At 34.9% G+C, this 24,168-nt stretch overlaps 2 protein-coding genes across 2 annotated transcripts in view; one reads left to right on the top strand and one right to left on the bottom strand.

Moving 5' to 3' along the window:
• Nucleotides 1–24,168, top strand: part of LOC134281041 (putative cysteine protease YraA) — an 82,909-nt gene that overhangs the window by 19,527 nt on the left and 39,214 nt on the right. The window lies entirely within an intron of this gene.
• Nucleotides 21,196–22,564, bottom strand: LOC134281021 (uncharacterized). Its single transcript, XM_062763476.1, has 3 exons — nucleotides 22,124–22,564; nucleotides 21,837–21,945; nucleotides 21,196–21,706 (listed from the first exon to the last, which is right to left on the bottom strand). Exons 1-3 carry the CDS (start codon nucleotides 22,362–22,364, stop codon nucleotides 21,391–21,393), a joined length of 666 nt encoding a protein of 221 aa, XP_062619460.1. The 5' UTR covers nucleotides 22,365–22,564; the 3' UTR covers nucleotides 21,196–21,390.

Here is a 24,168-nt window from a genome sequence, read left to right as displayed (position 1 = left end):
CAGTTCCCGTCATGTGATATTTTGCCATCATTCATTCTCCTTCTGTTTTGTCTCTTGAATTTATAAATATTTTATTTTATCTATATAAAAAAAAATAACGATTGTCAGCTGCATTTATTATCATTTCGCGTTTTCTTGTATATCTATCACTTGTATATTATTCATTTCATTAGATAGTGCAAGTATAAATTAAAAAATTGGTACGTCATTTCCATAGTTTTTATTCATTCATAAATTCTTTGATCCGCTCCTGATGGTTCGCAAAGCCTTGATCACCACTGTATACAAAACATTCATCTCGCCGAAAATGTTCATGATTCCGCTAAACTGAGAAAGTTCACACATGATTTATCATCTCATAACACACATCAGCTCTCTGCAATGCAGAAATGCTCGAATTGAAGGGGAAAATTCAGGAGTTATTGATGAGAAAAATTCAGGAGTTATTATGTCGCCCCGAACGAAGTCGGGGACGACATATTGATATTGTACGCATGTTTTTTTTATCCAGGCTGTTTCTCGGAGATGGCTGGGACAATCTTCCTGAAACTTTCCTCAAAGGACGATCACTGGTTGTAGTTGTGCAGTGAGGTCGTTCAGTTCCAATATGTCTACCGTTGCCATGGAAACCTGTAAAAAGCGACAAATTTTGTCCGAGAGTGTTCTCTCTGGTCCCTTAAACGTTCGTCATGAAACTTTTCTTATTTTAAGGATTAGTATCTGTAGTTCTGCAACTCGTATTTAAAATTTTCATATAATCGATTATTGCCATGGAAACCGGGTGAAAGTAAAAATTCTTTAATTTCGATTTTCTCAATAACTACTCAGGCAATCGTTTTGAAACTTTCAATGTTTATTCCTTGCAATGTGTCAAAGTGATTTCTACTTTCAAAATAATTGTAATGAGTCGCTCACGGTTGCCATAGAAACGAAACAGAAAAAAAGATTCAGATGTACACATGTGTTCTCCAAGGTCTAGGTCAAAGGGTCAAAGTTCGTCGTATCCAATAAAAGTTCTTTTCACAAGGATTACATATTTGAAATACGAAAGCCCTAGTACTTACCGTTCAAACGTTATGGCTATTTACTATGTTCAAGACGACCCCCCCCCCCTTTTTTTTGAAGCACACAGCCAAGTAGAATACACAGATATAACATATACAACTTACAAGTAACTTTTTAAAATCTTCATTCATAAAATTCAGTTCCCGTCATGTGATATTTTGCCATCATTCATTAAGGTCTTCCGTCTCCAACGGAAGACCTTATTGTTTTCGTTCGGTTTCTTTTTCCCTATTATTATTTTTCTTACCGATTTTGTGCACGCGATTTCTCAGAAACGGCTGGACCGATTCTCACCAAACTTTCAGATCTGATAGATATTTATCTGAACCTTGTCGGAAATTTTTCATAAGTACGTCGTCACTTCCGGTCGTGAGATATGGACGATTTACTGATTTTTAGAGGGTCGGCTTGTCCTGAGATCTCCTTCTAAACGACTAAAGATATCGACTTGAGATTTTCAGTGAAGATAGAGGAAGGATAGTAGATGTGACATTTTGTATATAGAGCTTTCCAGGTAAGAAGCCATCGACGCTCGCCTGGGCTCGAAAAATAGGCTCATAAGCATCTCGCAAAAATTGACACGTTTTCCTTTATATCTTTTTACCTGTTAATATTTTGTTAAAACATATATTATAAAAAATGTGCAATATAGTAAGACCTTTCATTTGATATCAAGTAAATGGGGTTAGCCCTTCAAATTAGGGGCATAGAGGGGCCAAAAGTCTCTCGTCTTTAACTTTTTTGTTTTTCAATATTTTCAAATTATATTAGTATAGTTTATAGAAACATTTCTTATTAGGCTGAATATATAATTCGTTTGTAAATTGATAAATTCAAACTCGAGATATTAACATTCAAAAATCTGAAGCGGGACCAAAATTGCGGCGGACTCTGTCAATTCCGACATTTCGCAATAGCGGTTAACAGAGGCATCCGAGCGTTTGCTTGAACGAAAGTAACATAAGGAGCAATGAAATGTGTAGGGATACTTGGATTGTCACGTCGTAGGTTCGTTGCAATTCTGTGTCAAACAACATCTATAATCATAGGTCTCCTTACAAGTCTTCTTTAGTTAGTTTTGGTTGTTTCTCAAAGTAGAAAAAGAAAAGAATTAATGTGCAAATTAAGTACGCATTGATGATATTATTTAAATCAAAAGAATTTAATCAAAAGAGATAAGGCATGATTCCATATTGTTTTATCAAAGATCATAGTCAAAATCATATCTCATCTCATCGAAAATTCGGACGGAAGACCTCTCGTTGCTCGCAACGAGATCGCATCTAGTTCTCCTTCTGTTTTGTCTCTTGAATTTATAAATATTTTATTTTATCTATATAAAAAAAAATAACGATTGTCAGCTGCATTTATTATCATTTCGCGTTTTCTTGTATATCTATCACTTGTATATTATTCATTTCATTAGATAGTGCAAGTATAAATTAAAAAATTGGTACGTCATTTCCATAGTTTTTATTCATTCATAAATTCTTTGATCCGCTCCTGATGGTTCGCAAAGCCTTGATCACCACTGTATACAAAACATTCATCTCGCCGAAAATGTTCATGATTCCGCTAAACTGAGAAAGTTCACACATGATTTATCATCTCATAACACACATCAGCTCTCTGCAATGCAGAAATGCTCGAATTGAAGGGGAAAATTCAGGAGTTATTGATGAGAAAAATTCAGGAGTTATTATGTCGCCCCGAACGAAGTCGGGGACGACATATTGATATTGTACGCATGTTTTTTTTATCCAGGCTGTTTCTCGGAGATGGCTGGGACAATCTTCCTGAAACTTTCCTCAAAGGACGATCACTGGTTGTAGTTGTGCAGTGAGGTCGTTCAGTTCCAATATGTCTACCGTTGCCATGGAAACCTGTAAAAAGCGACAAATTTTGTCCGAGAGTGTTCTCTCTGGTCCCTTAAACGTTCGTCATGAAACTTTTCTTATTTTAAGGATTAGTATCTGTAGTTCTGCAACTCGTATTTAAAATTTTCATATAATCGATTATTGCCATGGAAACCGGGTGAAAGTAAAAATTCTTTAATTTCGATTTTCTCAATAACTACTCAGGCAATCGTTTTGAAACTTTCAATGTTTATTCCTTGCAATGTGTCAAAGTGATTTCTACTTTCAAAATAATTGTAATGAGTCGCTCACGGTTGCCATAGAAACGAAACAGAAAAAAAGATTCAGATGTACACATGTGTTCTCCAAGGTCTAGGTCAAAGGGTCAAAGTTCGTCGTATCCAATAAAAGTTCTTTTCACAAGGATTACATATTTGAAATACGAAAGCCCTAGTACTTACCGTTCAAACGTTATGGCTATTTACTATGTTCAAGACGACCCCCCCCCCCTTTTTTTTGAAGCACACAGCCAAGTAGAATACACAGATATAACATATACAACTTACAAGTAACTTTTTAAAATCTTCATTCATAAAATTCAGTTCCCGTCATGTGATATTTTGCCATCATTCATTCTCCTTCTGTTTTGTCTCTTGAATTTATAAATATTTTATTTTATCTATATAAAAAAAAATAACGATTGTCAGCTGCATTTATTATCATTTCGCGTTTTCTTGTATATCTATCACTTGTATATTATTCATTTCATTAGATAGTGCAAGTATAAATTAAAAAATTGGTACGTCATTTCCATAGTTTTTATTCATTCATAAATTCTTTGATCCGCTCCTGATGGTTCGCAAAGCCTTGATCACCACTGTATACAAAACATTCATCTCGCCGAAAATGTTCATGATTCCGCTAAACTGAGAAAGTTCACACATGATTTATCATCTCATAACACACATCAGCTCTCTGCAATGCAGAAATGCTCGAATTGAAGGGGAAAATTCAGGAGTTATTGATGAGAAAAATTCAGGAGTTATTATGTCGCCCCGAACGAAGTCGGGGACGACATATTGATATTGTACGCATGTTTTTTTTATCCAGGCTGTTTCTCGGAGATGGCTGGGACAATCTTCCTGAAACTTTCCTCAAAGGACGATCACTGGTTGTAGTTGTGCAGTGAGGTCGTTCAGTTCCAATATGTCTACCGTTGCCATGGAAACCTGTAAAAAGCGACAAATTTTGTCCGAGAGTGTTCTCTCTGGTCCCTTAAACGTTCGTCATGAAACTTTTCTTATTTTAAGGATTAGTATCTGTAGTTCTGCAACTCGTATTTAAAATTTTCATATAATCGATTATTGCCATGGAAACCGGGTGAAAGTAAAAATTCTTTAATTTCGATTTTCTCAATAACTACTCAGGCAATCGTTTTGAAACTTTCAATGTTTATTCCTTGCAATGTGTCAAAGTGATTTCTACTTTCAAAATAATTGTAATGAGTCGCTCACGGTTGCCATAGAAACGAAACAGAAAAAAAGATTCAGATGTACACATGTGTTCTCCAAGGTCTAGGTCAAAGGGTCAAAGTTCGTCGTATCCAATAAAAGTTCTTTTCACAAGGGATTACATATTTGAAATACGAAAGCCATAGTACTTACCGTTCAAACGTTATGGCTATTTACTATGTTCAAGACGACCCCCCCCCTTTTTTTTTGAAGCACACAGCCAAGTAGAATACACAGATATAACATATACAACTTACAAGTAACTTTTTAAAATCTTCATTCATAAAATTCAGTTCCCGTCATGTGATATTTTGCCATCATTCATTCTCCTTCTGTTTTGTCTCTTGAATTTATAAATATTTTATTTTATCTATATAAAAAAAAATAACGATTGTCAGCTGCATTTATTATCATTTCGCGTTTTCTTGTATATCTATCACTTGTATATTATTCATTTCATTAGATAGTGCAAGTATAAATTAAAAAATTGGTACGTCATTTCCATAGTTTTTATTCATTCATAAATTCTTTGATCCGCTCCTGATGGTTCGCAAAGCCTTGATCACCACTGTATACAAAACATTCATCTCGCCGAAAATGTTCATGATTCCGCTAAACTGAGAAAGTTCACACATGATTTATCATCTCATAACACACATCAGCTCTCTGCAATGCAGAAATGCTCGAATTGATGGTGGCATGTGTTGTGAGATGTGTTGTATTTGTATTGTTTCATCTTGTATATTATTAGTAACATTAAGTTTCTTGAACATTCCAGAGTGGTCATTATGTTTGGTCATTTTTTCTAGAACATTCTTGAACTTTATTCATGTCCAGAACTTTCCAGGAATATCATGTATTTACAATTTCTAGAATATTCTAGATTTATGATACTGTATAAATACCCTGTCAATTCGATGCATAAATAATTGTGAAGATATTGTCGTATAAGCATCATTGAGGTATTACTGGGATATAATTTCACTGGGACATTGTGTGCAGCAACGGACACTCTGATGTATGTATTTTTAGATTTTTGCTAAGTTTGTACTTAATGATTTGTATATTACTGTAAATAAATTACTGTTAAGTTTAAACTGTGTGATTGATCTTTGCTGGCATTTAGGGTTATTCTGACCCATAACAGAATTGGGGGCTCGTCCGGGATAAAGAATTTCTTGCACTTTTGCAGTTTATTGTCAGAATTTTGTTTATTGAACCGTAAATTTGATTATAAGCCAGCAGAAACCAACATGGTGTTTTCGGTCACAGACTTTCTTAGTTCACCAAGTGTTCAGGTTTTTGATACGTTAAAAAAGGATGACTTGATCGCATTAGGTTTGCATTTTGGGTTATATGTGAAATCCTCTCAGAGAAAGCAAGACATAAGAATTAAGGTTGCAAACAAACTAGTAGAAGAAAACATCTTTGAAAAATACGATCTTCCAGAATATACAGTTAAATCAGAGTTAGGCTCTTACAAAATGACAGACTATCAGTTTCAATTAGAGTTAGAGAAAATGCGATTTGAAAGAGAAGAGCGAGAAAGAGATAGAGAAAGAGAAGAACGAGAGCGTGAACGAAAATTTGAATTAGACAAATTAGCAGCAGAAAGAGAAGAGCGAGAAAGAGAGCGTGAAATGAACTTTGAATTAGAGAAATTAAAATTACAAAACCAACCAGAACCGTCATTTGTCAAGAATGAATTTGACGCAGCAAAAAATATCAGATTAGTTCCAAAATTTCAAGAAAAATCTGTAGACAAATATTTTCCCCAATTCGAGAAAGTCGCAGAAAATCTTAAATGGCCACAACACGTTTGGTCAACAATGTTACAAAGTGTACTGGTTGGCAAAGCAGCTGAGGTATACTCTGCACTAGGGGTAGCTGAGAGTTCAGACTATGAGAAGGTCAAAGCAGCAATATTAAAAGCCTATGAATTAGTACCTGAAGCGTATAGACAAAAGTTCAGAAAGTATAGAAAGTTTGATAATCAAACATTTGTTGAATTTTCACGAGAGAAAGAAGATTTATTCGATCACTGGTTTAGATCTAAGAAACTTGATAAAACTTTTGCTAATTTGCGCCAAGTCATCCTGGTAGAAGAGTTTAAGGAATGTGTTTCTCAAGATTTGAAAACACATTTAGAAGATAAGAATGTGAAAACTCTTGAAGAGGCAGCAGTCATATCTGATACTTATGCTCTGTCTCATAAAAAGAATTTTGTTTCAAGATCTCAGCCTAGCAGTAATTCTACCAATTCAGACACATATAAAAAGAGTGGTTCAGGGTCTCAGTCTTTCACAAGTTCCCAGTCTACATCACAAGGTGGTTCTAAGTCCGGTCCAGGACGTTTTGAAGGATCTTCTGGAATAGGGTCGCTTCCTACTTGTAGTTATTGTAAGAAAAAAGGTCATCTGATCAGTGAATGCTTTAAACTTAAGAGAAAAAATGACTTTGATAAAACTCAACCACATGCTTGTGCGGCAGTTAGAGGTGATAGAGAAGCCTTAGTTTCGATTTGTTCTGACACTCCTGATGTCCAGGGTTCACAGTCCAGTTCTATTGATTCTATGGAGGATTATAAGCCCTTTATGTCTCAGGGATTTGTTTCACTCCGTGACTCTAGCGAAATAAAACCTGTCCAGATTTTGAGAGATACTGGTGCTGCACAGACGTTATTGTTAGAGGGCGTGCTTCCTTTGTCTGAGCAGACTTCTACTGGTGGGTCAGTTTTATTACAGGGTGTGGAGCTATGCGTCATTGATGTTCCCCTGCATAGAATTAGTTTGAAGTCAGATTTAGTTACTGGACCTGTTATTGTAGGTGTTCGACCTACTCTTCCCGTTCCAGGCATTTCTTTGTTGCTAGGCAACGATTTAGCTGGTGGAAAAGTTGTACCAGATCCTATAGTTTGTGAGAAAATCACTCCAGATGTCATGTGCGATGATGAAGATGATGACATTTATCCAGCCTGTGCTGTTACTAGAGCGATGGCCAGAAGACGAGAAATGGAGGCAGACCATACTCAAGCCTTTGACGAGACGAATTCCTCTGTTGATATTGATTTGAATGACACTTTCTTATCTGACCTTGATGGCACTCAAACCAGCATGGAACCACACAATATCAAGAAGCAAGAGAAGAAAGAACTTTTACCAAAATTTGGTGGTGAGGATGATGAGTTGCATCCACTAGTTAGCCAAGGCAAGGACATCCTCAGCCGAGAACGTTTACTCTTTGAACAACATAAAGACCCAGATATCATTCAACTTAGTAAGAGGGCACTTCCACCAGAAGAGGCTATTAAAGTTGGAGAATGCTTTTATATGAAAGATGGCATCCTTATGCGAAAATGGCGACCACCTGACGCTTCTCCAGATGAAGTGTGGCGTGTTGTTCACCAGATAGTGGTCCCAGCTGCTTATCGTCGAGATGTCATGAGTTTAGCTCACGATACACCTATGGCAGGTCATTTAGGTGTCAATAAGACTTATAATAGGATTTTGAGTCATTTTTATTGGCCTAAGCTAAGAAAGGACGTTTCTGAGTTTTGCAAGTCATGCCATGTCTGTCAGATGGTAGGTAAACCAAATCAGAAGATACCATCTGCTCCTCTCCAACCCATTCCAGCTTTTGAAGAACCGTTTAGTCGAGTGTTGGTGGATTGTGTAGGACCTTTGCCTAGGACTAGATCTGGAAACCTGTATTTACTTACCATTATGTGTACATCCACTCGGTTTCCTGAAGCCATACCTCTTAGGAATATAAAGGCAAAGAGCATAGTTAAGGCCCTTACCAAGTTTTTCAGTTTTGTAGGAGCACCAAAGGCAATTCAGTCGGATCAAGGCTCAAATTTTATGTCGGGGTTGTTCCAGCAAGTCATGCATGAGTTGGGTATAAGGCAATATAGATCAACTGCTTATCATCCTGAGTCCCAGGGGGCGCTAGAACGTTTTCACCAGACCTTAAAAACAATGCTGAAGACCTATTGTTATCAGTATGAGAAAGACTGGGATGATGGGGTTCATCTTGTACTATTTGCTGCACGAGAAGCAGTCCAGGAGTCTCTTGGGTTCAGTCCTTTTGAATTGGTGTTTGGTCATACAGTTAGAGGTCCTTTGAAATTGTTGAAGGAAAAGTGGTTGACTGAGACTAGTGATCTTAATCTTTTAGATTATGTGTCTGATTTCAAAGAAAAACTTTACAATGCTTGTAAATTAGCACAAGGAAATTTGAAGAGTTCTCAGATGAAAATGAAAATGTGGTATGACAAAGATGCCAGAAATAGGGTGTTTAAGCCAGGTGATAAGGTTCTTGTATTTTTACCTATTCCTGGTCATCCTTTACAAGCCAGATTTTATGGCCCTTATGAAATTGAAAGCAAGATCAGTGATGTAAACTATGTAGTTAAGACACCAGGTCGACGTAAAGAGAAACGGGTTTGTCATATTAACATGTTAAAAGAGTATTTTGAAAGGTGTGACCGAAATTCTGTAAAACCAGTTTCCACTTTAGCCAGCGCTAAGACTGCTCAAAATTGTATTGAGAGTGATACGAGTGTAGAGATGAATGAGAAAGATTGTAATCAGAGTGTCCGCTTGAAAAACTCAGAAATTTTGGCTGATTTTGATGCCAAACTTGGACATTTGAACATTCACCAAAAAGAACAAGTTAAAAACTTGATGAATGAGTACCATCAAATCTTCTCGGATGTTCCAAAGAAAACTAATGCAGCTTGTCATGATGTTATAGTTGGCGACGCTCTGCCTATCAAACAACATCCGTACCGTCTCAATCCAATAAAATTACAGTACCTAAGAAGGGAAGTGCAGTATATGTTGGACAATGACATTGTTGAACCTAGTAAAAGTGATTGGAGCTCACCGTGTATTCTTGTACCAAAACAGGACGGTTCCTACCGATTATGTACAGACTTTAGAAAGGTGAATTCTGTTATCAAAACTGATTCATATCCAATACCTAGAATCGATGACTGTATTGACAATATTGGAAACGCGAAATTTGTCAGTAAATTTGACCAGTTGAAAGGCTACTGGCAAGTGCCGTTAACAGAAAGAGCAAAAGAAATATCTGCTTTTGCTACACCAGATGGACTTTATCAGTATAAAGTAATGCCTTTTGGCATGAAAAACGCACCGGCTACATTCCAAAGGATGATTCACTCCCTTCTTCAAGACCTTGAGGGATGCGAGGCCTACATTGATGATGTCGTCATATACAGCGACACATGGGACGAACATCTCCGAATCATGCGTGCTTTATTTGACATTTTAGCTAAAGCAAACTTAACTGTGAATCTTGAGAAGAGCCAATTTTGTCATGCTTATGTAGAGTATTTAGGTCATAAAGTAGGTCAAGGTTATGTTACACCCCTTATGGCTAAAGTGGAAGCTATTGCAAAGTTCCCGATTCCTACAAACAAGAAAGAATTAATGAGGTTTTTGGGCATGGCTGGGTTTTACAGAAAATTTTGTCCAAATTTTTCCTCAGTAGTTAGTCCACTTACAAATCTTTTACAAAAGAGGGTTAACTTTGAATGGACAAAGGACTGTGAAAAATCCTTTCATAAAATCAAATCTGTCCTGATGAGCAACCCAGTTCTGTCAACTCCAGATTTTTCTAAGCAATTTAAGCTTACTGTTGACGCTAGTGATGTTGGAATCGGGGCAGCTTTGTTTCAAGAACATAGTGATAATGTAGATAGAGTTGTTTCTTATTTCTCAAAGAAACTTACAAAATGTCAACGAAATTATTCTACCATTGAAAAGGAATGCCTTGCTTTGTTGTTAGCCTTACAGCATTTTGATGTTTATCTGAATGTTACTTTGCATCCAATTCTTGTATATACAGATCACAACCCTCTGAAATTTTTGCATAAATTGTCAAACAAGAATCAAAGACTGATTAGATGGAGTTTGTTGTTACAAGAATACAACATAACAATTAAGCATATCAAAGGCAAAGACAATATTATTGCAGATGCCTTGTCCAGAGTATCATGAACAAATTAGATTTTGTATTAATGTACATAAATTTTATTTTAATACTACGTTTTCATTGACATTCAAACTTTTTAAGGGGGGAGGTGTTGTGAGATGTGTTGTATTTGTATTGTTTCATCTTGTATATTATTAGTAACATTAAGTTTCTTGAACATTCCAGAGTGGTCATTATGTTTGGTCATTTTTTCTAGAACATTCTTGAACTTTATTCATGTCCAGAACTTTCCAGGAATATCATGTATTTACAATTTCTAGAATATTCTAGATTTATGATACTGTATAAATACCCTGTCAATTCGATGCATAAATAATTGTGAAGATATTGTCGTATAAGCATCATTGAGGTATTACTGGGATATAATTTCACTGGGACATTGTGTGCAGCAACGGACACTCTGATGTATGTATTTTTAGATTTTTGCTAAGTTTGTACTTAATGATTTGTATATTACTGTAAATAAATTACTGTTAAGTTTAAACTGTGTGATTGATCTTTGCTGGCATTTAGGGTTATTCTGACCCATAACACATGTCAGATTCGTTTTTCGGTAGAACCTCTAAAATGAAAGTGAAAGAGGGAAATTTCAGAGTTCCCACTGGCGTTACAATACACAAAATAATTCGGCTGATCTTCTTCATAAATTACATTTCCCAAGCTTTTATGATAGGAAAGATACTGCCAATTAACAAGTATGAGGCTCAGTTCAGTACATCTGCCAGATTTCGTTTATGCAAGTCTGCAAATTGAGGAACTTGTAATTTTCCTGCACTACTTTCTTCTCCTACCGATTCTAAAAATAATGAGAGGGATGTACCGAATTAAGGTCTTTCGCTTCCAATGGAAAGGACTGATATAACTCCAAAGGTTTTCAAACTTAGCTTATGGACTTTTGTTTTAGTGATGATAAAAATGAAAGTCTTGTCTAATACGGGGCGACATATGCTATTGCTTGCAATAGCAGACTTTCTAGTTATTATTTTTCTTCTTCCTGGGTACTTATTTGTCCGCGAATGATCTTGTAAACTGTTCATCTGATGTAGGTAAAACCTTTTTAGGGTAAGTAGACATGTTATGTAGATTTGCGGAATCAAGGTCATTTTGCGCGCACGTGCTTGCAAGAGCGCGCACGTGCAACATGTAAAATGACCAATATAATTGATATAGCCGTAACTTTTCTATTTTTTGATGCAATGTGTTGAAATTCGGACTATAAGAATATATTAGTATAATAGACAAGAGGACATGGTCAAATTATCATGAACTCACGCGCATGCACGTGCGCTTCGCTCTGATTGGCTGAAACAAAAATCTCAATATCTTATTCGTTTTTTGACGAAATACTTTGAAATTTAAAACATAGTCATGCATTAAGATATCCTACGATATGATATAAAATAATTTTCATGAAATCACGCACATGCACGTGCGCTGCAACCTGATTGGCTAAAACTTTAAATGGCTATAACTCCCTTGGTTTTCAGCCAACAGAATGGGATTTAGAACATAGATACACTGTAGTCTTAATGGACCCCTACAAGAAGGTATGGTCATCATGCACATGCATGCACGTGCGTGCACGTGCAATGCGTATAATTACAAATGCACTTGATTTAGCGTATTTTCGAATACTTTTTGATCAAATGCCTTGATATTAAGTACATTTAAATAAATTAATAGTGTAGATACAATGATATGGTCATTCCGCATATGCATGCAAGTGTTGGCATGTGCAATGCAAAAATTTGCTAAATACTTGGCATACTTCAGGAAAAACGTTGTTTAAGTTTAAGATGCATAGAGTTTAGTTTATTTGATGAAGCTTAGAGGGAATGAGGCACCAAAATGAAGTTGGGGGAGCGTTTGGGGAACATCTGTAACGGTTCCCGTTACAATTAGCACTAGTTTTTTAACGTTATTTTAGTTTTTTGAAAAGGCTCACCGTTGTTATAATATTGTAATTGATATACCATTTAAATTGTCGGGGAAATAATTATCATGATAAAAATGTGAATATTATAATGGATTGAATGATTTTTTTATGTTATAAATAAAACATATTAGAATATTAAGTACAAATAAATGACGAGTTCAAAGTAATATAACAGAAGTCAATGGGGTGACATTGTTTACATAGACTGATTTTATCATTAAGAGTGTTTTGATCCGCGCGTGTCGGGATACAAATAAATATCTTCAACAAACATCAAAATATCCTCCAATATAAATACTACAAGCAGAATTTCACAAACCATTCAAAAAGTTGGTTGAGGATAAACTCTTGCTTAGCTCACCTGAGCTGAAAGCTGAGATGAGAGCTTTTCTGATTACTTGTTGTCCATCGTGCATGTATCTGTCCGCCCGCCTTTCTGTTAACTTTTCACATTATGAACTTCTTATCAAGAACCAAGGAGCTAATTTGACCGAAGTTGGAACAAAGCATTCTTTGGTGAAGGAGCTGGTTAAATGAAGGAGCAAGCCCCCTTACAAAGGTGACATAATCAAGAAAGGACAAAAATAGTTTTGGGTCACAGTATGGAGTTCAAGTTTCACATTGCAATATATAGAAAAAAAAACCCTTCTCTATTCCACGATCAAGGGTGTGATTTGAAAAATTTAGAATTTGCACTACTTTTACATACGTTTCACTTTTGTTGGCCAAGTGGTTCGTGAGCTACAAAAGAGAATCCAAGTTTTACATTGAAATATATTTTTTAAAATCTTCTAAAGAGCCATTGGGCTAGAAAAGCTGAAACATATGGAAACATCCCGAAGTATCGTAAATTCTAAATTGTTCAAATCATGACCCCTGGGGGAAGAGTGGGGGCCATGATATTTATTACATGGGAGAAAAGCACGGCTAAAGTTACTCAGATGAAAGTTGTGGCCCATGGTCCTCTTCTTGTGAGAAGTCGTTCAAACAAACTGTCAAGGTCAAAGTATCAAAAATTATAGTAGGGAATAGGCATGTCCCAAAAATACACATATGAACTGTAAAAGCCTGTACTAACTGTTCAAACTTTATGGCAGAGGCTAATTTTTTTTCAAAATAAGGTCAAACCATAAGGTCAAGATTAAGTGGACCAAAGTATTGTTATCCAAAGAAATGTCTTGTCACAAGGAGTACCCTGTGAAATATATTAAGCCCTTGTGTTAAGTCTCACTTTCGAAAAGTTATAAAACCAACGTTACAATTTTTAAAAGTTGGTCAAATCGTCATAAGATCATATGTTATATCCGATGAAAATTCGTATCTTTTCATACTTATTGTTAGTCCATTATTTATACACTGAATTGACGACGGATTTTCCCGTTATTTCTCGATCTTGACAAGGTGCACACAGCGGATGTGACCGGTCGGTATGGAATGCTCACTCCTCCATGGCACCTGATCCCGCCTCTGATATTTTAGAGGTCCATGTTTGCTCTGCTCCTATTTTATATTGTTTTATGGACTTGAATACTGTTCGTTATCACAATATGTTTCATCAATACACTAATAAGTTATAAAGCCCTAGCACCACTATCACTAACGTTATAGCCAAGCTAGAATGAAGTTTGTTTGTTTTTTTTAATTGGGTCAAACTCCAAGGTGCAGAGGTCAAAGAACCCAAAGAAATGCCTTTCACTAGGATTACACGTCTGCAATATCAGATCTATACCTCCAATCAAAGTTATAGACTTTTCTCTTTAGAGAATATATTATCAATGTTCGTAAATATACGTACTAACGCCATTATATGGTATCGTACAAGCAAGATGTAATAGGACTATGTTGACGTTAGATGACGTACGACTTTTTTTGCTAACATGCCAGGGATGATTATGTAGACAGGCGACTTATTTAACATGCGAATTAATTGTGTCAACATACGAGATATGTACGTTGACATACAACTTATTATCTTGGATATTAAATTATATAACTCGCACCTTGACAATAATAAGTTGCATGTGGATATAAAATAAGCTGTTTGTTAACATAATTGTATTGCATGTTGACATAAATAAGTACTACGAACACATAATTATGTTGCATGTTAACATAAATAAGTCATAGGTTGACATAAATATATTGAATATCAATGTAAATTGTCTCACATGTTAACATAAATAAGGCACATGGGGACATATATATTTTATGATACCAAGGCAGGAATATTTCACCTTAAGATACAGACAGTGCCATGACATAATTAGTATTTGAAGAACTTGAGATGTACTTGTACAAGTTCACAAATATAAGTTTGGAGGTCAACTCAAATTCCATAGCATCTAGAATTGTAAATGTATATTTATAAATCTAATTTCCCATACGTGCTTGCTTTGAAAAAAAAAACAAATGTAATTAAGTTTCCTAAAATACATTTTCTATAAAATGTTTATATAATAATTGAAAAATTACTTATAGTTTTTTATTAAGAAAAGGGGTATGGGTATTGATCTAAATCCTTCACCGGTCAACTGAAAACCCTTTTCATTCTTTTTGGGGATGAAAGTAATTTATAATTTCAAAGGTATGTACCTTCAGATTTTCCACAAGAGTGAACAAAATAGATCAGGAATCTGGGTTTTCGTGCCCCTTAAATAAAAGGTCTCCTGTGGACTACTGAATATAGAGCAGTCTCGTGACGTTCGTCCTTGAAATTTTATTCAGGTGCTGGCCTGCACGTTTTCGACATTATTAGTATTTTTACTTGAAAAGGATCGTTATTTTGTATTTTCTAACAACGCTTGTCTTTGCAATTTGTTTATTCAACTTTTTTCTGGAATGTTACAATAGTGCATTGATCGAGTCTATATCATGGATCCAGTGCTTCTTGAATAATTTGACGGGATGATGCAGGGTTCCAAAATAGAAGTATGTTTAATTTTTATGTTTTTCCCTTCAACTGAATTGAATGAAATTGACGATGTCTTGTTGTTAAGAAACGACTTCGTACTGGAAACGAAATGAAAAAAGACCTTTTTACTTGAAAACATGATGAAGACTATTTCAGAGGAAATGAAAAAAGTAAACATTGTCAGTATCTTCACTGCAAGGCTTTGACTTCGCAGCATTTGCTTTTACGATTCAATTCTTTTAATACCAGAAACAACCATACAATTGCAAATGGGTAAAAATTTTGAGATACATGCACATGTACTAGTAACGTACAGTATTCTGGTTCAGCAGTGCAAATCGAGAGTAGAGAAAACACGAACCACGAAAACATATATAAGGCTTGGTAAAGGTCTGGTTTATGTAGGTCACTGCGACGAAGTCAGTGTTAAACCATAGGCGTTTGTTTCATTATCCAGGTTATTTTTTTTTCGCCGATTCTCTTTTTTCCAAATTAACTCTAAGCCCTTTATTGGTTAAAGTTTCATGAATGATACAAATTTTTTGACCAGTAAGGTTTTAGATGATACATTTTAACCAATGTTTCGCAGAAGAAGCACACCGTAGATGGACATGCATGATTTTTTGGACATGAAGCTATAAGCCATGATTAACTTGATGGATGCATGAATGATGCATGATGGTTTGCATCAGAATATTTCGAGTGATCTTTCTGTTATATATTTTACGGATGAAAAAATTGTTTTAAGTTTTGAATGCAGATACATTCCAAAAAATTGATAAACACTCCAATAACCATACTTGCATGTGCAAACCATCGAAAGCTGAATAGTATTATATTTCTTTTAAATGCTGGTTATGACAAACAAATGTTTTGATGACATGTAGAAACTAGAGGTATTGTAAGCAATAAGCTCACTAAATAATAATCCTTCCTTGCCTCCTATATGAATATAATGAAAAATCTATGTTTTGCTCTGGGAAACCCAAATGTGGCATATCAAAGTGTCATGTCAAAAAGTAAAATATGGGGTGGACTGTGACATTATGTATGAAGAATCTTTGAATATATCAAAAAATTTTATTCATTGGTTTATGAGGAGTTGCGGCTAAGAGATGTATACCATTCAATATTGTAGAAAGAATGGCAGTGTCGATGTTTTGCTATTGGAAACCAGAAATATGTATCCGATTAAAAAGTAACATAGGTGCACAATGTCACTGTGTAACGAAGATTCTGAGAAAGCCACATTCACACTTCATTGAGTGGTTATGATTTAGTGAGCTCGGTGCACACAGCACCTCTAGTTGGATTTGTCATGTGCTTTTTCTGCAAAACTTGCTTTGGATGCTACAACTGACTTCCATTTACCGTGTTTTTACATAGTGTAAATATTTTAAGTAAATTTAATCCCACTATGCTATATTGTTACCAAATGAAGGAATGCACACGACATAAATAAACATTTATTAGAAGTAGGTTAAAATCTTAAAGACAACATTTGTCCAGGTGAGCTGTTTAATCTTTGATTGGTTATTGAGATATCACGTGCACATTCCCGAAGTACAATATACCTGTCAGTTGTTTCAACTAAATTGCGCTTTGCACTTTTGAACCCAAATCACTGGTATTGTAATCATATTGATCGTTATAATTTATTGAGTTCACAGAATATCATCGGGTAGACTATTAGTCAAGGTCATCTGTAAGATACAACAAAGTATGAGGCATTTTGCATTGATTTCATCTGCAACACCCTCACATGTAAAGGTCAAGAGGTTTTCAAGGGGGATTGCCATAAATATTGTTTGATTTTAGGTAGAATAGCAAAATCAGGGGGAAAATTTAGGTTTTTCAAATAATACTTAATTTTCCTAAAAAGGGAAAAAAAAGGAAAAGTCTTTTGTGCTACAAGTGAGATGGAGTGAAACAGAAAAATATCTTTATTGTTGAAGCCTTAAAAAATTTGAGCTATCTAATTTTCATTTTAACTTAGAGGTACTGTGAGCAGTGAGCTCTCAAAATGATACTCACGCTTCCCATTTGATTATAATGAGGAAATCGATGTTTTGTTATGGGAGACCCGAAATAGGTGTCAAATCAAAAAGTAAAATAGGAGGTGCACAATGGTTTTATTAAATAAAGAATCTGTGAAAGTATCATTAAATGTTATTCAGTGGTTTAGGTGGAGACGCGGATTGGAGGTTGGTACCCATCAGTATTATAGAAAAAATGGCACTGTCAGTGTTTTGTTTGGGAAACCGAAATATGTTTCCGATCAAAAAGTAAAATAGGAGGTCACAAAGGCACTATGTAATTAAACACTGTAAAAAAATAACTAGTTAAAGTCACGAAGAAAACTAGTAAATTTACTGTCCATACAATCACTACCTTAAAAGTAGTTTTACCAGATATTGGTATATTTACTAGATAAGATTAGTAAATTTGTAGAATTGATAAGTAACTTTCACTAGGTATCTAACTATCTATACGACCCTCGCTCCACAACTCACTATCTTAACCAGTAAAATGAAAGTTTACTAATCACGACCAACGCTTTACGAGGCACACTAGTTAAATTCACTAGGTTTTTCTTTCAGTGAAGAATTTGTGAAAGTTTCGTTAAATTTAATTCAGTGGTATAAGATGAGTTGCGGACAAGAGATGGGTACCCCAAAGCGTAACGGACGGACGGACGTACAGACAGACGACATCCCGAACACTTTATACTCTTCCACTTTTCAAGCGGGTGGTATAATAAATAATATGTATTCAACAAGAGCCTTGTTATTTTCTATGATCTTATTTTGATAAAAATTGGAATATTCAAATTTTAAAAATTGTGAAATATTTGATTTCACTCTTTGACAAAATTAAAGTAACCAGTGTTAATGATCGCAACCACGACAACCTTTAGCGAGATACATGCATGTACCTCGATCGTATGTAAAGTGGGGTCGATGGACGAGTACATTTCATTCATGAAACGTGACAATAAAGTCCCATCCATACGTATGACGCGATCTGACCCTTTGTTAACCTGCTGCATTGTATCGATTTTTACAACAGTCTTTAAGGAAGTAATTTTTTTTAAGGTTGATGACGTCATTGAGTTACAATAATGATATTATTTTTTCATTTGTGATTTTGATCTTTTCTTCAAAAATGTACCACAAAATGGTCACATCATACAATTCAATATGTTTGCTCGCGTTTGTAAGAGCATTTGCTTTATTCTGGCGGAGTAAACAATGGGTCCTAACATCGCGGGTTCCAATCTCATTTATGGGAGTAGAGACCGGTCCTTTGGATGAGACCTACATGTATAAACCGATGTCCCATGTCATGAGTAAAGACCCCTGACTATGCAATGATCCCTAGAGCCGAGTATATAAATGCGTTGCCCCATAATGACAAAAAGAACCTTGAACGCTAACAAATATTTATGCATCAGTTGTTTGTGAATAATTTATCAGTTCATATCTCGCAAATTTGGACAGTCTAACACTAAAGAACGTGGATGTCCACTTGGACTGGTCACTTGTGATTATGTCATGGCTATTACACAAGTCACAGGGAGATACTATTTTGCAAACTAGCATAAATAACTTTCTAACCATTGATATTTCACCAAATTATTTCTGAGTACTTATAAGTAGCTAATCTGAATTCTTTGCATCAGCTTAGAATTGTGCAATTTTTAACTATTCATACTTTTAAATGAATTTTTACAGGATGTTTATTATTGTGTAAGAAATGACTGAAAAGTATAATTGAAAAGTTTTTACAATGGTATTCAAAATATCTATGTATTAGAATAAAAGGTTACCACAAAAAATTTACTTCCAGCAAGTTTATACTTTTCGCTTTTAAAAGATCTGCGAGATGTTCACAGTTCTTTATTGCTGCAAAAATTTATGCAACCTCCTGTTGCAAAATATATTTTGGGGGAGAGCGGGTTAATCTTGAGGTATTGTGAGCATTGAGCTCACAACATTATATTATATCTCCGCTCCACTGCGAGTATATAATGGCCAAGTCCTCTTTTGATATACACATGTAGATACCCCCCCAAAAAATTAGTATTTGTCAGGTGAGAACATAAAATAGGGGGTCACAATGACACTGTCTAATAACCAAAAAAAAAATTATCAAAAGCCGCAATAAGATTAGTTCAGTGGTAGACATATATCTGGGCTCACAAGCGAGGGGTAAAAATATCAAATTGCTACATTTGCAGATTAGTTTTTGTTGTTTTTCCAAGTGTGCAGCCTGGTTAATTGTGCAGTGTCCTTTACTTGTTGTGCATTGGCATCTAGGAACAACATTATCCCGAAACAATATTTGGTGCATAAAACTGCCTTGAAATACAAGTCAATAAAAATGATTTAATTTCCTAAAGAAGGTTTTTTTCTAAACTCAAAAAGTTAGTACTATACCTCACTTTTGATTATTTAACTGGTCAAAGAATACAGCGGTAGAAGGAACAGTGGACTTTGAGTTAGTTATGCATTAACTATTTGATAATGAATTATTCAATGGATCAAATATTTCTCACGTTATTGGTCAGTTTCCCCCTGGCCTGAAGATAGTCGGTGACCACTTGGACTGGTCACTAATGATTATATCATTACAATTATACAATCAAGTTACCTTGAGAAATGATGCTATAAGCTAGCAATCGTTATGAATAAATTTATATATTTTATTTTAATGCATAAATCAGTTATAATTAGATATGAAACTTTTTTTGGTGGAAAATATCGCAAATCTGTTCTATTTTTTGACATGTAAATTTCTAAACAATAACTGCGCACCTTATACAGGGTAAATTATTTCCTGGATAAACAAAACTATCGATTTCAAAGGACAAATACCTCCCGATCACATGTCTTTAAAATATCAAACATTCCTGATTTATTGAAATCGTTCATTGATTTTGTTTCTATCTGATCGACCTCTCTTTTATACACCTATCAAATTAGGTAATTTAAGAAGGTTATAATGCAGTTGCTAGGAAAAGAAAATCACTTGTGTTAAACAAGACAGCAATGTCCATCTTGTATTGAGGTATCTTTATCGTGTAAGTTCAGCAGACTGGTGTTGATTAGGGCTGACTCACAGCATTGTTATCTGCAAGAGGGCAATAATCGCCAATGTCCAGTTATCTTCCAACTCTAGTCACGTTTTCCATGTCGTTGTTCTAATCTTTCCCTTTTCAAATTCTCCTTTGTCATAACTTCTGGAAACGTTTTCTTTAGTTTATTTTACGTATGTTTTCTTTTGATTGGGAAAAAATCTGAATTTATTCATCAACACAGTGCACAGCTGGTTTATTTTGTTAAAAAGACACGCCTAGTTGTCAGGGTCACCCTGTTTAAAATTTACTCAAATATAGAAGTTGACGTCATGATCAGCTGTTCGAACAGGTGATGTAGAGATTTTAAAAGTTCGAAGTAGAATTGTGTTAAAACTTACATTGGATGTGGAGAGAAGACTTTACACCCCTACCCCTTAAGTCTTTTAATGCTACAGCATAACTATTCTTGTCATACAACGAATACGATATGCAAATTAATTCAATATAGGAAAATCTTGAGGTTATCTCAAATGTTCTAAAAAAGAGGGGCCATTTGAATTATTGATCCTTTTTGTTATGTGATTTAATATTTGTGTTGAAATGACCACTTGGTTTAAAATTAATGACAAATAGCAGTGCTGTAGAGAGCGAAGATCTCGCGGATTTTAAAAATGTTCGGGTATGAAAATATTAACCGGGTATGAAAATATTTACCTGTGCAATTGTTGCTCATGGCCTTGGGAAGTGCCTTTTAAAGTTCTAGAATATGAGATTTAACAACACACTCATATACAATTTAAAAAAAAGGTTTAAAGCAAATTTTATAACTTAAATTTATTGCACTTAAAACGCTCTCTTTTTTACATTGTTACATCAAAATCTTTTGCGTATCAAAGAAGGCGATGTCAATGAGATTGCTTTATGAAAATGATGAGATTCCGGCATAAATTACAGGCATGAAATGTATTCTTATTTGGCACATGGACAGGAATGTCTTGTTTTTTTTTCAGCTAGCAGCAACTACAACCAAACTTCGACTCAGTCTTTACCATTAATTTTGACAGATTTGTCGTAGTGAAGGTAGACATTGTGGCTACAGGCTCTCGCGACTGGATTCTCTGAACGACAGTTTTTGCTAAATTGTCGAAAACGTCATTGATTTCACTTTGATTATCAACATTCACTTCGAAGTATGGAAGATCCAAATAGTCTGAAAATTTCTGTGCCCGTTCTGTAGACACAATTCTCTCCCGTCCCTCTCTTTGAATCCCCACTAGTACCACAGAAACATCGCTGCTGTTACAGTAATTCAGCATGTCATTGTACCTAAAACATAAAGAATTTGGTCAGTTATAATGCACATTTTACTCTTAACTAGGATAGACACAGAAATCTGATATTATATATTCATCTTTGTATCATTTGAGAGAACAACTGTTCGTAATTGTATACATACCAATTTTCAAGATTGACAAACGATGTTTCTTGAGAGAGGTCGAAAGCAATGATACACCCATATGCTCCTCTGTAGTACGAGGATGTGACACTTCTGTATCGCTCTTGACCTGCAACAAACCCATAGAATATTAAAAGTTTATTTCTCATATTCATTCATCTTTTTAACGAATTCCTTCAAAATGTGTATATATTCCTGGATGTATGAAATAGATAGCATTTGTAACTATATACTTCATTGTATTTTTGAAAGATGATACATTTCAAGTTTAAAAATGATTGCCTTACCTGCAGTGTCGAATATTTTGAGATTGCAGCTCCAGTCTTTGTCGGTTATTGTGTGATGAAAGTAATGACTATTGTTATTTCTGTTGTTTCCTGTCTCGTGGCAACCACAATATTTCTCCACAAGTGTTGTCTTTCCCACACTGGAATCACCGATCACAATAAATTTCAAATTAAAGTCCTTTCTCTTTTTGCTAGAGATCCTCTCTTTGTTGTTAATAGACGTTGGTTTCGTTGAAAACATTGTGTTTGATTTAAAGTCTCCAATCGTTTACTTATCGTTTCTTCACAAAGATGGCTGATTTTACAAGTAAAACTGGCCAGAATGTCCTATGTCGATAATGACACACATGTAATGTGATCAGATAGCTAAATGCATAGGTATTAGGGCTCCCGATACAGCATTTGCTGCACTGCCTTTAGTTTAGTTCTATTTATACTCTGCACAATAGGTGTTTCGATATCGGGTAGAAAAGGTGGGAGGAGCTTCATGTGTCAATCTTTAAAATCCCGCTTAAACTTTTCGCACTCTCTGGATAATATAAACAAGGTTTATCATCAAATCTACTTATTCCTATGAAGGACAAATAAAAAAAAATAACTACTAGAAAATTATGTTGCAAGTTTTGCATTATTATTTAAAACATTAAAGTGAATCAATAATTAAGAATTAAAATAGCATAAGTAATAGTACATGCAGTGGTCTATAAATGAGACTGATTTTAGCTTCGATGACACTTTTTATTTATAGATTTCCCATCAACTCCGCCCCATGAGAAAAATATTAATTTATTTTAGCATTAGCGAAAATTTGTATTTGCATTACTGGATTGTTTTACTTTCTTTATATCAAATCCCTATATCACTCTAGCCTCTTCCCTTAGCCATACTGCACTTTGGAACCTGCTCACCGCCATGAGGTGAAATAGGGTTCAGATCAAAATTATTGCAATGAATATAATTTAAAATTAGCTCTATTTAAGATACATGTACATTATTAAACTCGATTTAAAACTTGATAAAACAGTTATAAACTTTAAAAAAAAACTTGTATACATTATAAGTTAGTGTGTTTGTACAGCTTATGATTGCAAGGCTATTAGAATTTGGAACAGTTGTTTTCCACTTTGCACAATTCTATTTTAAGCGCAAAGATATGCAATGTAAAAATTTTTGCTTTTGTTTATTCTCACGTACTTGTATATAGTTTTATTTTCACATTTTAGTATTCGTATGATATATGCTTGATTTCGAGAGCATTTTTTTTATTTGGATTGAGTAAACCAAAGTAATCATACAGTTTACAGGCAAGACAGATGAATAAAGCAAAAAAAAATGTCATGGAAACATATGGAGATAACGAACAGTATCTAAGATCAAAAGTCCATAAAACAATACAAAATAGAAGTAGAGCAAACAAGGACCTACAAAACATCAGAGGTGGGATCAGGTGCCATATAGAGGAGTGAGCATCCCTAGCGACCAGTCACAACCGCCATGTGCTCCTTGCCATGGTCGGGAAATAATGGAAAAATCCGTCGTCAATTCAGAGTATAAATAATGGACTAACAATTCGTATGAAAAGCGTCAGTCAGCCTTGACTCAAAGATAAATTGTATTGGCTAACAAGGTCATGGTATCGACCATAAAACTTACGGAGTGATAATTTTAATCGAGACTATTGTCAATAATTTACCTCATTTTAGAAATTGTTCATATGCAGAACATGCTCTTGCGTATCGAATCAACTGAGATAAATGAACTCGTATGCAGGTGATGAAGATACATTGCTTCATAAGTAAGGGAAAATGACGACTGTAAAGTTAAAGGCATCATGTTTATCATAGAGATTGGTTGTTAGATTACCATTAACGTCTTTTCAAGTTAAATAACTTTTAAAACAGCTTGCAGTAACTTTATGATTGTTCAAACATTTGTACTAAGCCTTCATTTAAATCATCTTTCTTCATACATTCTCCCAAAATCATAAAGCAATTACTAGCTGTTTCAAAGTTCTTTCACCCAGGGTGGTTACTAGCGATAATTGT

The sequence above is a fragment of the Saccostrea cucullata genome, unplaced genomic scaffold (genome assembly GCF_032062105.1).
Source record: "Saccostrea cucullata isolate Sc308-1 unplaced genomic scaffold, CSIRO_AGI_Scuc_v1 ctg77, whole genome shotgun sequence".
In the NCBI taxonomy this organism is placed as follows: Eukaryota; Metazoa; Mollusca; class Bivalvia; order Ostreida; family Ostreidae; genus Saccostrea; species Saccostrea cuccullata.
This window is presented reverse-complemented; position numbering and strand designations above follow the sequence as displayed.